Source organism: Herpailurus yagouaroundi, unplaced genomic scaffold (genome assembly GCF_014898765.1).
Source record: "Herpailurus yagouaroundi ecotype Mexico unplaced genomic scaffold, PumYag 210, whole genome shotgun sequence".
NCBI lineage: Eukaryota > Metazoa > Chordata > Mammalia > Carnivora > Felidae > Herpailurus > Herpailurus yagouaroundi.
This window is the reverse complement of record NW_024412441.1, coordinates 6,864,870-6,881,198: the sequence shown is the minus strand read 5'-3', so window position 1 is coordinate 6,881,198 and position 16,329 is coordinate 6,864,870. Positions and strand designations below refer to the sequence as shown.

At 39.1% G+C, this 16,329-nt stretch overlaps 2 protein-coding genes across 3 annotated transcripts in view; one reads left to right on the top strand and one right to left on the bottom strand.

Moving 5' to 3' along the window:
- The window catches only part of TSPYL6 (TSPY like 6), a 35,718-nt gene extending 22,907 nt beyond the window's left edge, over nt 1-12,811 (bottom strand). Inside the window, 2 exon segments of the mRNA XM_040453623.1 lie at nt 1,120-1,294; nt 12,567-12,811. Of these exon segments, the coding sequence (XP_040309557.1) occupies nt 1,120-1,294; nt 12,567-12,811 (420 nt within the window).
- The window catches only part of ACYP2 (acylphosphatase 2), a 191,629-nt gene that overhangs the window by 163,263 nt on the left and 12,037 nt on the right, over nt 1-16,329 (top strand). The gene's annotated exons all lie outside the window — the stretch shown is intronic.

The following is a 16,329-nucleotide window of genomic DNA, read 5'->3' as shown; positions in this document are numbered from 1 at the left end:
CGTAAATGGAAATAATATTTTAGATGTTGAAGGTTTAAATTTAAAATTCTTCTTTAAGTTTTTATTTATTTATTTTGACAGAGAGAGAGTAAGAGTGAGAGTGCCAGCAGGGTATGGGTGGAGGTAGACAGAGAAAGAGAATCCCAAGCAGACTCTGCACTGTTAGCACAGGGCCCAACTCGGGTCTTGAACCCATGAACCACGAGACCATGACCTGAACAACCAAAGTCAGATGCTTAACTAACTGAGTCACCCAGGCACCCCAAATGAAGTAACATAATTAAAAACATTTTGAAAGTAACAAAATCTAAAATAGATTACTCTTTGTATTATTAACTCCAGTTTATTACCTTAATTCAGTACCTAAGATTAGTCTTAGTGACTTAGAATCCAGTTATAATTAAGCTTGTCACTGCAGCTCAGAAAACAGGGCTCAAGTCCCTTCTGACAATTGGGTATATATATTCTGATGCTTTGAATGTCAGATCACGTGTGTATGTAAGAACACTTAACATGAGAGCTAACCTCTTAAGTGTATATGGTATAGTATTATTGACGATAGGTACAATGTTGTACAACATATCTCTAGAACATATTCATCTTGCTTCACTGAAACTTTATGGGAGTTGATTGACAACTCCCCATTTCTTCCTCCCTCCAGATCCTGACCACCATCATTCCACTTTTTGACTGTATGGATTTAACTATATTTTAGATACCTCATATAAGTGGAATGGTGCAGTATTAGTCTTTCTGTGACTGACTTATTTCACTTAGTATAATGTATTCAGCGTTTACCCATGTTGTTATATATGGTAGAATTTCCTTCTTTTTAAGGCTAACTGATATTCCATTGTATGTATATACCACATTTTCTTTACCCATTCATCCCTCCATCTTTATCCATTCATGCATCAACAGACATCTGGGTTGTTTCCATATCCTGACTAGGGTGAATGATGCTGTAATGAAGGTGGGAGTGCTAATATCTTTGAGATCTCTATTTCAGGTCTTTAGTAAAAATACCCAGGAATATGATTGCTACATCATATCCAGGTAACTTTTTGAATTCAGCTCATCAAATTAAGCCCCGTATACAAAGTGAATCTGAGGTCCTACTGTAGTGCACATGTACAGGGCACTGTCGATGGATGTTTTGTAGATACCAATGTCTCGATCAGTAGGCTGAGAGGTAGGGGTTATAAGCCTAATAATGCCCAGGAAAAGTAAGTATGGGATGACTTTGGGGACCAGATCCAATTTCAGTTGGTTAAGATTCCTCATCTTCTGGGAACTAGATGGTGAAGACATTATATGCAGAAATGATCACAGCTAGAGTTTGGTGAAACTCTTGTGCTCAATTTTCTGTGATGTACAAGTTAGTTCTGGGCTGTGGTATCATGAAGTAAAATTAAAAAGACAAAATTGAAGTCATATTCTTTAAAAAAATTTTTTTAATTTTTATTTTTGAGAGAAACAGAGTGTGAGCAGGGGATGGGCAGAGAGAGAGAGGGAGACACAAATCTGAAGCAGGCTCCAGGCTCTGAGCTGTCAGCACAGGCTTGAACTTCCAAACTGTGAGATCAAGACCTGAGCTGAAGGCAGACACTTAACCGACAGAGTCACCCAAATGCTCCTCAAAGTCATAGTGGCATAACTCCTGGTGAGAGAACCAGGAAGGAGAGCTTGATTGTGGGAGCATTTCCTAAGGAGTTGAATACAGATTGAAGTGACATAGAAACTACATGATTATTGAAAATGTTTTACCAAGTTCCATTTTTCCTCATTACACAAATTCAATTGAATACATCTGAACAAGAGTTCTAAAAATACTAATGATATTCTACCCACTAATTTTTTTCTTCCTTAGAATGAATGAGTTGTAACAGAAGCAAGCAACATAATTAGTAAACTTCATTACTGTTTATTTTCATTTTTTCATTTATATGTTTACTTATTTATATCCTGTCTCCTTCACAATGGAGCTGAACTGTTGCTACTCATTTTATGTGATTTTATTCATAATTGATTACCCAGGAGATCCTACTTCTCTTGGAAATGAAATTTATGTTAATCTGAGTATTTTTGCCTTCAAAGTTTGACTTACATAGTAAATCACAATTTCTTGTGAAAGAACAACAGAAGAATATCCAAGTTCTCCAAATCCTTCACAAATTGCTTTAGGATACATCTATAAATCCCAAGGTGAGTTACACTCCCATGTCTGTTGGGGGTGGTGATTAGAAAACAAAACAACCCCAACAATAAATGACCAGCAAATCCTACCATCAGTGATGATGGGAAACTAAAGATCAGTGTTCGTGTTGGGGATTTTGGTGATGGGAATTGTGGCAATTGTCCACCATCTCTCAATCCTCCCTTGTATCCTCTGTCTGCTCCAACCTTTACTTTGCTCCATGGTAGGCAGATCACGCTGTCTGTGGTTAGTTTTCAAGATCCCGGAGGTTAATTCTGAACTGGAGCACAATTTTACCTGATTTGGTCTCGTTCTGGTCTGGTGTCTCTACCCCCTGCCCCATATTCTCTTATGAATATTTAAGAAAGAGATGTACTCTTATGAATGTTTCTTGGGGCACTTGGGTGGCTCAGTCCATTAAGAATTTGACTCTTGATTTCAGCTCAGGTCATGATCTCACTGTGAGTTTAAGCCCTACATTGGACTGTGCACTAGCAATGTAGAGCCTGCTTAGGATTCTCTCTTTCCCTCTCTCTTTGCCACTCCTCTGCTTGCGTGCACTCTTGCTCTCTCTCACTCAAAATAAACTTAAAAAAGAGAACAGTTTCTATTTAACAGAACCAAAACACTTGACTTGCTTGTTAGTGATTAGCCAACAGCACTGAGTCAGTCACTCCCAGGCATACCACCTGAAACGAACGTTTAGCAGATCAGAACCCCAGAACGGTGACAATCTTTTCAGATAGAAATGGCTTCAAAGCTGCTATTGTTTTTCTTGGTTGGTTGGTTGGTTGGTTTTGTTTTTAATATGAAAATAGAGCAGCAATTTTGTGGCCTAAAATCAGATGATGATGATTCCCTGCATTGGGTACATGCACGTGGAGTTTTTTGTATGTTTGTATTTGTATATGCATAGGAAAGGGGCAAGGAATATACTTCAGAGGGTAGCGACATCTGAGTGGGGCTGGGAGGTGGTGAAGGGGAGCTTTCACTTCCTGCTTCCAGTTTACTTTGTATCCTGTCAGACTGAAATTTTTCTGACGAGCAGATATTACTGTTTTAATTAGCTGCTGAAGGAATACAAGTATGATGATTTCTAACAAACATATTTAAGACAACAACATTGTGAAACAGCACCACCAATGATCAGAAATCTTTTTGTATTTTTCACAGTGGCATTTTCAATCCAATGATAAATGGTGTATTTTAGGTTTTGTCCTACTGAGTGAATGAATGAATGAAAATAAAAAGAAAAAATTATCCAAATAATTCTTACATATAAACCCTCTGTTAACTTTGTATATCTTGTCTCAGGAGTCTACAATTTAGTCCTATCTTTGTGACTAGGATTATAACCTTTTAATACTGTTACTTCAGATCTTGTGTACAACCCACTCATTCAGCAGGCTTATTGAACATCTCCTTGCCAGCCTCTGGGTTGGGTGCTGAGGATAGGATAGAGTTGGACCGATATAAATCTGCTTCAGTATACTAACCTTTACTGCATGCTTTCCAGGCCCTAAGCATGATGTTTGTGCTTTATATGTATTATCTCCTTTCATCTTTGTATCACCTCTATCTAGTGGAAATACCATTAACCCGATTTTACAGATAAAGACACTGAGACACAGAGAGATAACACTGCTAGGAACTAAGGTAGCGGTCATTTGAATCCCAGAGGGCTTCCGCTCTGACTCAACAGCCCATGCTTTTAAACCACTACTTCACAATGCCTTCCAGATCATAAGGTCAGTGTAATCTAGAAGAAGGAGTTGTACAAGTAAATATTTATTTTTGAACTTGGAACAACTTAAATTTCCAACCATAGGATGTGGGTCCACCCACATAGTGCCAGACTTGAGGAACATTTAAAAAGATGATGTAGATATTGATCCATTAACACAAAAGCAAATTCTGTTCATATTATTAAGTGGAAAAGATTGTAACAGTACTTGTAGAATGATTAAACTTTGTGAAAAACTACATAATTAAAAGTCAGAGTTGGACTCATTAAAGTCCAAGATGTCAAAAGTAAGCTACTAAGGGGGTCTGGCTGGCTTAGTTGGTGGAGCATGCAGTTAGTTCTTGATCTTGGGGTCCTTGAGTCCCATGTTGGGTGTAGAGATTATTTTGGAAAAAGAAACACTTTCAAAAGTAGGCTACTAAGTGTTTGAGGCCAGAACATTGGGGAACCTATCACCAGTCACTGCACTGTCCCCCAGTGAGCTGGATAAGGATTCTACCCATCTGCTCAACACAGAGCCCTGGGCAGCCACCACCAGTCAATCCCAGGTGGTGAATCTGGATTGAGATGAATCTTCTTTGTTGAGTATTTGCTCTTTGATTCCACTGCCAGACTCCCTTCACCACATTCTTTTCCTTGATTTCTCTCTCATTATATCTGATCTTACTCTCTTCTCTAGGCTCTATGTGTATCTTTTTTACACACTGTTTTGGCCTCTCCACTTGTATACTGGACCCTGGTTTTGTGCTGAAATTAACACTTTTCCCACATCATCACCTTTTGCTTTTCTTATAGTTCATTCCCATAAGCAGATATATATATATTCTAATACCCACCATCATTTTTTTAAGGGTTTCTCTGGATGACATATTCCTCTCTAGCTACTGCCCTTTATATCTCCTGGAACTATTGATTGTTTCTACTTTCTCTGTCTCCTGGTTCCCCTTCAGCCCCTCCCCACAGGCTCTGTTCTCCACCTCTGCACTGTAGCCTGGCACATCTCATCTCCATGATCTCCTTCTTGGCAAATTCAGTCATCAGTTCTCAGGCTTGGAGACTCGAACTCCCAGCAGCCTGTGAGACTGTGGAGACTCTGGTCTTGTTGAGCTTCTTTCTTCACTGGGTTTCTAGGATGCCAGAGTGTCTTGGCCCTTCACCTGTCTCTTTCATGATGTCCTCTCAGCCTATTCTGCTGGCGGCCTCTCTGGATGGCCACTTCTTTTCTCTGTCTCCATTCATTCCCCACATGTTGCCGTCTAGCCCCAAGATATTTAACATCATCTGTAGGCCAACGAGTTCCCGATTTTTAACCCCAGGTTTTCAATATCTCCCCTACAGTCCAGAGTTGTATATACTGTTGTTTACTTGAGTGTTTAAGAGGCATCTCATGCTTAAAATTCAAAATAGAACACATGATTTCCACCCTGTGGCTGGGACTGCTAGCTGCCCTCTAGGAACCACCCTCCCCTTCTTCCTCTGAAATGCTGGTGACTTTGGCTAGACCAGTGGCCACTCAGAATAACATTAACCTTGCCTACATTTCCAAAACTCTTTTGTAGGAGGGTTCTGGCCAATAAAATGTAATCAGAAGTATTGTGGCTGCTTCTGGACAACATTCACTTATTGTACCATATTTACAAACTACACCTTCAGGCACTTTACCTTAGGGACACCTTCTTTTTCCCTTTGTTTGCCCTTCTTCCATTCTACTGTTGAGAAAACAAAAGGTGATGGTTGGAGTTTTAGTGTCCATCTTGGGTGAGGAAAATGAGGACAACTTCCCGGAAGTAGCTGAGTGGTAAGCTGAAAGGGTCTCTGACATTCATGGAGCTGTGACACCAGTCCAGAACTACCTGCCTCCAGGCTTCCTTCCATGATGGACAAGTGAAGACCTTCCTTGTTCAAGCCACTTCCACTGTGCCTCTCAGCTGAACCTATCGTATCCAATATATTCACCTATGTATTCTGTATTTTATCTCTTGTCTATCAGAGAGCAATCCTCCTTTCACATACTAGGCAATTTGGAATGTTTAGGAAGTCAAGGAAAACTTTTCTTACACATTAATCACTAAAAGTATAAAGTTAGAAAAGATGATTTGCTTTTACACAAATTGATTCAACAAATAATTTTTTTAGAATGTATTTGTATCTAACGAAGATTCATACTTCTATTTTCTCTGGTTTTATTTTTTAAAGTTTATTTTTGAGAGAGAGAGAACACATGAGCAGGGAAGGGGCAGAGAGAGGGAGAGAGAGAGAATCCTAAGCAGGCTCCATGCTAACAGTGTGGAGCTGAGGAGGGGCTCAATCCCACAAATGATGAGCTCATGATCAAGAGTTGGATGCTTAACCGACTCAGCCACCCAGGTGCCTCTGTTTCTTGGATTTTTAATGAGCTCTAATAAAAACCCATTTATGCTGCTAAGATTATACTCCTTTCCAAATGGATGAATTCTCATCATCTGACATTTTGTACTGGTTTGAGTACTTTCATATGACAGGCCTAAAATAAAATACATCCTTCTTGATGCATAAAATCATGTCCAAATTTGAGTTGTCTCAGGCTAGAATATCTAGAATCTTTTAAAAAGTCTATGTTAAGTTAGTTTACGGTACAAACGCAATATTTGCTGAATGAATGAGTAAATAAATTAATGGTGTATTCTCCTGTAATTCTTCAGCTATATAAAGTTACTGTGATACTTTAATTTTTTTTAAACGTTTATTCATTTTTGAGAGACCAAACAGAGCGTGAGCTGGGGAGGGGCAGAGGGAGACAGAATCCAAAGCAGGCTCCAGGCTCTGAGCTGTCAGCACAGAACCTAATGTGGGGCCGGAACTCCCTGCCCGTGAGATCATGACCTGAGCCGAAGTTGGATACTCAACCAACTGAGCCACCCAGGAGCCCCTATTGTGATAATTTTAAAGCAAGCTCACAATTTCTTTGCCATTCCTCTCACTTAAGTTGGGTCCTAATTCCTCTCCCCCTAAATATGGGCTATCCTTGGGGACTGGGTTCTGTCAGATAGAATGCTGCTCAGGGGACACTTGAACCTATACCAAGACTAGGTTAGAATAGACAATGCAGCTTCCACATGCTGCTCTCTGACACATTGCTTTTGGATTCCTGAGCTGATACAAGTGTGAGAAGTCTGGCTACTTTGAAGCCACCATGCTGGAGAGAGATGCCTAAGGAGCCCTGGCTGTTCTAGATGTTAGCTCATGGAGTTTTCCAAGGATAGCCTGCCATACGTGTGAGTGACTAAGCCTTCCCGTTATTTCAGTGTTCTTGATGGAGTGTGGCAGAGATGAGCTCTCTGTGCCCAAATTGTAGACTTATAGCAGGATAAATATTGCTTCAAGTCTCTAAGTTTGAGGGTAGTTTGAGTAGTACCCCTGGTCACAGAAACATTTTCTGACCCAGAACACCTATGCTATATGTTGCCACGAGAGTATTATTGCTTGATTGCCATGGAGAACATTCTGACACTTCAGTGCATTCCCTTTTCTGAAGAATTCTCTCTGTGGTAAAGAGGCATTCTTGTAGTCACCTACCATGTCTGTGGCCACTGGTCAGAAAGGGTTTCACTCTTCCTACCTTTTCCGAATCTATGGAGAATAGCAGAGATGTTGCCTTCCAAAATTGAAACAAACAAAATTAGCTCTTTCAAAGAAAACTGCCTTAAGATGTAGTTTATAAATATGGTACAATAAGTGATAAGTTAAAAAAAAAAGTGATAGGTTTTTCCTTCTCTTTGCCCTAGAAACAAGAACAGACTAGACTGTTTCAGCATAATCCAGGTGGCCAGAGAATATGCTCAGGACAGGAACAAAGTAACCGTAAAGAAATCCGCAGCCTTATTAACCTGTCTGCGGCAATGATGCGTTAAGTGAAAAGCAGGGGTGATGAAGAGTTCTTAAAAAGGCTATCCATTATCACCACTTCTTCAGTGTTAGCTAGGGAAGAAAGTACTCTCAGTGTAGATTCTCTAGGCCAAAATATGCCTAGACTGGAGAAAGCAATCTAATGTAATTCCATTTCAGCAAGCGCAAGTAGGAAAATTCTTGCACAAGTGGATGATACATTTGACAAATACAGTGCCCAATATAAATGACTATGCGGCATTCTGTTTTATAAATTGATCTATGAATTTGGCTAGCATTTATTTGTGCTCCTAAACTTGATCATTTCAGAGAAAGCTTTTAGGATCAATTTCCTAGACCACTGAAGACTGTTGGCATCTCCACCAAGGTGATGATGCCTCATCGGATTCTACAGGAAGCTGCTAGCTAATTTCTTTCTTTCTTTGATCCAAGTTTAGCCGTAGCAGGAAAGAGTGTCCAATTATAAGAGGCTCCCAAACATTAGTCCTCATCTGGATGATTGCCAGGCTCACAGAGCACTTTCTAGACCCAATGTCAGGGAGGCCACTTTCTTCCACGGTAGGACCTATCTTCTGACTTCAGCTTCATGATTTTAAGTCCTGAAACCTTAGGCTTTTAATTCTCTTTAAATGCAAGCACATCTCTCTGGTGAGTTGGGTTTATATGCCTAGTTTGAGCAGCTTCATATAAAAGTCATTTGGAAAACTAAATATGACAGCCATCTTCTTTCTAAGAAGCTATCAATTCAAAACAGAGAATATAATTAAATTGCATTTTGATTCTGGTGACTAGACAGTCTTTGATCATTTTATTAATGGTGTCAGAAACTGAACACATCTTAGAATGCAATATTAAAATTATGGAGAATTTTACTTTAGGGCAGGATCATTACCTGTCTTTCAGTCTCTTCCATTAAGTCTTTCTCCCTTCCTCCTCTCAGCCTGTAATCCCATTCTTATTTCACCTTGTCACTTCCCACTAGCTAGGCAACTTAAATAAATTGGTGATATCCTTTCATTTTTATAAGATTCATAAAGCTATTTATGAAATTTCTTTGTGAAAAATACAACAAGTTTAAAGTCAGTTAACAAGCACACACTATTTGAATTTTTTGTTTTGGGGGTGACAATAATACATGCAATTTTAGTTTTTAAAATTTAGGCTAAAGCATTCATTGGGATTTAGCAATGACTATTTTTTACTATCTATAAAAAAACATTAATATTGGGATATGTATTTTTTTCTTCTTCTATTTTATTCTTTATTTTTGTAAAAGGAAATTGGCATCTATTTTTATGAATACAAAAAGGAAAACATTTTGAAAGGGAATGGCTTTTTTCTGAATCACTTAAAACAGACTAAAACTTATGTGCATTGAACACATTAGTGCTGAAAAAATATTCAGGGTATAATATCCAAGTCCCACTTGCAGGTGACCACTTATGAACCGACATTTCAATGACATTTTTATCCTATCATGAGCCTCCCCCTATGAACTGAGTCACCTACTTGGATTTAAAGATAAAACACCTTCCTAGGGGAAAATGAAAATCTTTAAAGAATTTTTTTAACCCTAAGAGGTTCGGACCATACACCATTTCCCTGATTATGAAACATCCCAATAAAGAAAAATTTCAGTATTTTGACTTCTGGGCACATCTTTAAAGGCATTCTGAAAGGCCACATCTCTAGGGTTAAGAACATGTAATGCAATATGGTGTCACAGGTGATACCCTTAAAAGACAGCCTAATGGTCTATCTATTTAGGTTCAAGTTAGTTAACATACAGTGTAGTATGTTAACTCCAGGAGAATAACCCAGTGATTCATAATTAGATGTAACACCCAGTGCTCATCCCAATAAGTGCCCTTCTTAAGGTCCATCACCTCACTCACTCTTTATGACTCACTCACTCACTCACATTTAGTCCATCTCCTCACTCACTCTTTATGACCTCAGAACATTGCATACCTTGCTTTAATGAAAAAAGTAGTAAAGTTGGCTGTAAAGCAAAACTCCATAAAAAAATCTCTACCCTCCTTTGCAGTAATCTCCTTTATAAAATCAAAGAAACAGTATCAGCAAGAAGAAAAAAGAAACCCTCAGTGTTATGTGTTGATACCTCACTTTGTTCCCAACGTAATTTAAAGTGACTTGTCAGAATATGTAAAACTATAACAAAAGAGTGAAAAAGGGCAAAAAACAAGGGTGGGGACATAAAAGAGAGCCAGGAACAAGGCTTAAAAAAATTTTGAAATAACTACCTCTGCTCTGGGTGGATCACAGCTTGGTTCTATCTAGTAGCCCTGCATCAACTAATGACATCACCCCCCAAAATTCAATTTGCCTTGTGAGCATTTTGGGGGGAAGTAGAGAGGTCAGGGGGAAAGGTGAAAACACAGGGGAGTCTGGCCAACTCACTTTTCATTTGGCTTCATGTAGGAGTAGATTTTAACGTATCTGGAATAGAAAACGCCCTAGACTGTGTGTTAGTAAAACAATCCTCCTCAAATATTGTTCTTCTGAGACAAAGCGCTCATAAATATTGGAAGGCATCGAATTCAGAATCGAGGCCTGCTTGCTTGCCAAAAACAGAGCCTTAAAGATGTATAAAGCTCCTCTGCGTCTCTCCTCTCTTCAGAGTCAGACAGCTCAAAAGATTGATCTATTCTTGCTGTCGGCATTTCTTCACTTCCCCCTCACTCCTGAAACCACTTTAATGTGGCTTCCACCCCCAGCACATCACCAAAGCTGATCTTGCTAAGGTCCCCAAAGTACATTTCAGCTCATGTTTTTCTTAGAGTCTTAGCAGCATTTGGAAGTTGACTTCTCCCTCCTTCTTAAAATACTCTGTGCCCTTTGTTTTCTGTAACACCATACTTTTTGGACACCTCCCTGTTCTTTGTTCATTCCTTCTACCTGTCCTCCATCTGCTTCTCCTTTTTCACCTGACTCTTCAGTGTTAGTGTTCCTTAGTTCTGTTGTAGTGCTTAGAGGAACCCTAGATATGAGAGAGCCCACAAAAATGTTGCTGTCATGCAGACCAGAAAAAAAAAGTACTTATCCTCTGTATCCCATAATGGAGAAGTTCATCAAGTTCTTGTCAACTGAATGACAGCAGCGGTAAACACGGTATATTGCCTTGCTCACTCTTGGTTCCATAGTCCTTCTGGTGCTTTTCCTTTACTGCAGACTCTGGAGAGCCAGGAACCGTGTTTCCCTCACTCCTTTACAGCTAGAGACTCCAATATGATGTAGGTTTCATCCATCAGAAGTCCTCATGTGAAATCTGAATTTGAAATTGATATAGGTGGAAAGAGAAGCAGCAGAAATGCCTGAATCATCCACTTAGCTAGTGTGAGGATCTAGCTGCTATTACGTGATGCTGGAGCCAGTAATCCTGGTGAGACTTCCTGATGCCTGGACTGTGGCTAGGGTAGCATGTCCATCAGTGCAATGATTTCAGTGACAGTCTCCTGATTCCCAGAAGTTCCCCTCATGGGCCTATCACACACACAAAAATTGTCCAAGGCTTAGCAATGGAGATTAGGGAACTTTCAGGAAAGTTCTGGGTATTGTTTTGGGAACTTTCAGCAATTTTCTGATGTTACAGATATGCCCCTTTGATTTTCGACTAACTACACTATTTGACAACTCTAAGGTAGAAATTTACTTGTTACAAACCAAAGAAATGCTAATACTCCTTGTTCATAACAAAGCAAGTTACCTTTTTTTCTGGTAGATATATAATTGGCTTTTTCCCTAAAGGAAAGATAACCCCAAACATTCTTTTTATTGCCCTAAAACTCTAATAATGTGGGAGTCACTAGCCATATGCAATTATTGAGCACTTGTAATGTAGCCAGTTTGAATTGAGATATGTTGTAAGTGTAGAATACCAGAATTCAAAGCCTCAATATAAAAGGTATGTAAACTCTATCATTTTGTTCATTAATTGTTTATATGGATTATATACTGAAATATTTTAGATATATTGGACTAAATGATAAATTAATTTCACCTATTTTTATTTTAATATGGTACAAGATTCAAGATTTTGAATTGTACACGATGCTCATAATACAGCAGTGTTGGACAGTCCTGCCCTGTAGCATTTAAACCAGTTTCATATCTATTAGCCAGTTGAGTTCAGCATCCCTGATTGCATGAATGTATATACACACATATGTCTACATTCTCCTTTGAACCAGGTTCTGTCATTACTTTGTGTGTCAAATAGAAATCTTTGACACTTACCGTTTATATTTGCAGGAGAATCACAGTTTTAACATTTCATATTTGAGCAGCCAATTCTACAGAGTTGCTCCAACAGGCCCCATCTAAATATGTTCTTCCAGTCTATGACTCATAGTGATTTTGCAAGGACCCAATGCCCTATATTAAATGCATTCTAAAATAGCTAAGATGGTTTTCATTACCTACTATGGTACCCAAGAAAACAGCTAAATTTTGAATGTTTACTACTTTCTACATACTGTCTGAAACAATTTACAGATTATCTCCTTTCATCTTCATAACACCTCTGGGTCAGGTGACATACTCTCCATTTTACAAATGAGACATTTAGAATTGAAGGTACTTGTCCACTGTAACCAGCGGGGAAGTGGCAGCTGGATTTGCACTCAAGCAGAACTGATCCAAAGTCCACCTCCATTACCACTGTGCCACTCTGTCTTTTCTTTCCACTAAACAGGAGAGAGTATCTGTCACTTTGCTGACCCGAAACTGTGGTAGGACAGAGAAGTGACTGCCTTTGCTTCTTCGGCCTCCTCTGCTCCCAGGCCCTTTGATCCAGTTGGCTGTTTTTCAGAATCCTGGGCATAGCCTGGGTAGCTCTCCCAGACTCTCCCAATTAAGGAGATTGAATGACATGCTGAGCAGTAACTCCAGGTTTTATGAGTGAATTCCACAGGAAGTGTGTGACTTTGCCGGTCACAGAGCTTGCTTAAGAGCCAGTCCACCATCTTTGGCAAAGACAGAGAACAATTACACTGTAAGAGCTGCTATTAAGGGCTTACTGTGTGTCGGATGTTGTACTGGGCAATTTATATACATTCTTTTTAATCCATTCAGTGACTCAGTAAGGTGAGGGTTATCTCCATTTTTAAAGAAGAGTAATTTGGCTTCAGGTTAATTATGAAAGTACTACGATTCCCTTGATAATCACTGAACTCTTCACTGATCATGAGCTACAATATGGCAGAAGTTTTAGACATTACAGTTGACACTTCAACAATGCAGCGGTAGGGGTACCAACCCTCTATGTGCTTGGAAATCCACATATAGCATTGGACTCCCCAAAAATGTAACCGCTAATTCTTACTATTGACCAGAAGTTTTGCCAATAACATCAACAGTTGATGAACACATGTTTTGTATGTTAGATGTATTATATACTATATTCTTAAAATAAGCTAGAAATGTTATTAAAATAAGAAAATACATGTATTGTACTGTGCTATACAAAATCCACGTGTAAGGGGACCTATGCAGTTCAAATTCATATTGTTTGAGGGTCAATGGTCTATTAAAATACCATTAAAGGGGCGCCTGGGTAGCTCAGTTGGTTAAGCATCTGACTCTGGCTCTGGTCATGATCTCACCATCTGAGAGTTGGAGCCCCGTGTCAGACTCTGTGCTGACAGCTCAGAGCCTGGAGCCTGCTTCAAATTCTGTGTCATCTTCTGTCTCTGCCCCTCCCCTGCTCGCACTCTGTCTCTCTCTTTCACAAAAATAATCAATAAACGTTAAAAAAAATTTTTTTTTAAATACCATTAAAAAGCTCCTATTGATGGGGCACCTGGCTGCCTTAGTCGGTTAATTCTCCGACTTTGGCTCATGTCATGATCTTATGGTTCATGGGTTCAAGCCCTGTGTCAGACTCTGTGCTGACAGCCCAGAGCTTGGAGCCTGCTTCAGATTCTGTACCTCCCTCTCTCCTTCTCTCTGCCCCTTCCCCACTTGTGCTCTGTCTCTGTCTCATAAATAAATAAATGTTAAAAATTTTTTAAACTAATGAAGTCTATGGTAGTATTTATCCACATGTAACTGAGTAAGAAACATGCTTAAGAAAGGAGAATAGCAAAAATATGTGCCATCCTTCCATTATTGATGATACTTTAAAAGCTTCAAATGGGCAGGCAACTCAATATTTTCCACTATGCATCATATTAGCTCTTAATTCATTAACTGTCTCTTCTTACTGTCTGCTTTCTTGCTATGGTCTATGTTTTACACTGGTGCTGCAGAGATGTCCAAAAGGATTATGCCGCCCCACTTCAGTCCCAGGAAATAGAACTGCTATGAATTATTAATAGTGTTGGCTTTCTAGTGCTTTAATTCTACGTCTTTGTTTCAATAAGGATATTAAATGGAATCTTTCCTATCACTTCAGGAACTTTTTGTAGGAAACACTCAATGACTTGAGTAATAGAAGAGACAGTCCTATGTTGGTTTCCACTTCTACTTATTATGGATTCTCCATACATTCCATCCCATATATCCTTGCTCAGTGATAGGTTAATAGGGCAATTTTTAAATTGAGCTCTTTGAAGCCCTTGGGATTCCCCAGAGGTACTCAAGGTATAGCCGGGAAACAGAGGCCTGAGGGGGAGGTTCTGAACCTCACCCCCAACCGTTGCCTTGCTTCAGAGAAGCACCTCACTTCTATAAGCATTAAGCTTTCATGCAAGATTATGTTGGAAGAAAGGACTCTTCTTTTTAAAAAGCTTTAAAACCCTGAATAAATACAACTACAATAGGTGTTTATAGAGCTTTGAGATTCCAAGAACAATGTCTAAGGATTTTTGATAATTAAAACTCATCTGAGCATATACAACCAACTGTGCCCTGAACTTGATTGAAATGGTGGCATGTCATGTGACTTGGTTTGCAAGATGGACTTGGACCTCCAGGGGTGTTGTAATAATCACCCTAAACGCTGGGTGAAGTCAGTCACTATGCTAACGTATACAATGAATAGGCTTAAAATCACAAGAACTGCAGTAAAATTTGGGGGCTGGCAAAAATAAGTGAACTGATTCCACAAATAAACTTGGTTCACATGCTTGCATTCAGGTTATTAGGTCAGACCCATAGGCCTCCAGTTTCCTCTGTGAGGATGAACATAGTCCTTACTTGTTACTGACAAGAATTTTCTCACTTTTCTGTAATAAGAGCAACTATTTGTTTACCTTTAAAAGTGTGTAAAAAATGAGGGGAAGGTTATTTCATGGGAGATAAAATTAAAAAGTTAAAAGTTCATGCCCAGGGCTCCCTTCTGTGTGTGAACTGTGTAAAACCCTAGAAATGTGCCTCTTTTCTCATGCATGGAAGCTGTAGACCCAAAGAAGGCAGGCAAATGACAAAGATGGGTTCATTCAGGATGTGTTGTATTTACTGAGTGCCCTCTGTCATCAGGCATCATGCTAGATGTTTGGGATGCAATAGTCAGATTCCTCCTCTGCCTTCATAGAATTTGCATTCTAATATGGAGGAGGCATGTAATGAACACATCAAGAATTACATAAACATAGCAATTACAGAATGTGATACTTCCCATGATGCACACAATAGTTGGGCGGGTCCTTTTCAGATAGAGGCAGTCAGAGAAGGGTCTCTGGGAGGGGAAATACCTAAGTGTGTTTTAGAAAGTCACAGCTGGCCTCTTTGCTGGCTGCTGAGGCCATAAATGTGTGGATACTATACTGGATAGCCAAATGTGTGCCATCTGCACCAAAGAATCAGAATGCTGTGGAAGCCCTTGAGGGGACCAATAGTTGGTGACTGCCTGAGTAGGAACAGAAAAATACAACATAGTTAATTTAGTAAACGAATGGAATTTTCCCCTGGTCATCTAACATTTATCAGCACTGTTTTTTATTCTTTTTTTCCATGCAAAGATGACCTGAAGAATCCTTAAAACACATGCAAGATCATTGTCTTTTGCCACTCCATAAAAATTATTTTTATAACCATGTATAATCCTCATGAAACATGTAAGAAATGCATCTATAATGAAATGTCCTCGTATTACTTTGTAATTGTTAAAGGCAACATGATTTTGGTAAAAGAATTGACTTCACAGAAATATTTTAATTTTCAAAATCTCTACACACAGCATTTAAAATATATTAGAGTGAAGGGAGGACATATTTATCAAGTAACATGACTTCTGTTAACAGAATTTTCCACTTTCCATTCTTATTCCATTTGTATTAGTTGAACCTTCTTATTTAAAAAAAGGCTTTAAAAGCCTACCAGTGTATCATGTTACTTAAATAAAAATACCTGAAAGATATACACACATAGAGCAGATTCAGATTTATAGCATAAATATTATACTTCAGTGTCTCTCAAGCAAATATAATTCACTCATCCATCCAACCATCCATCCATTCAGTATTTATTGAGTCTACTGACCTAATAGGTAAAATATGCTTTAGCCAGAGCAATGTACTCCGATCATACTCGCCCCTTGACT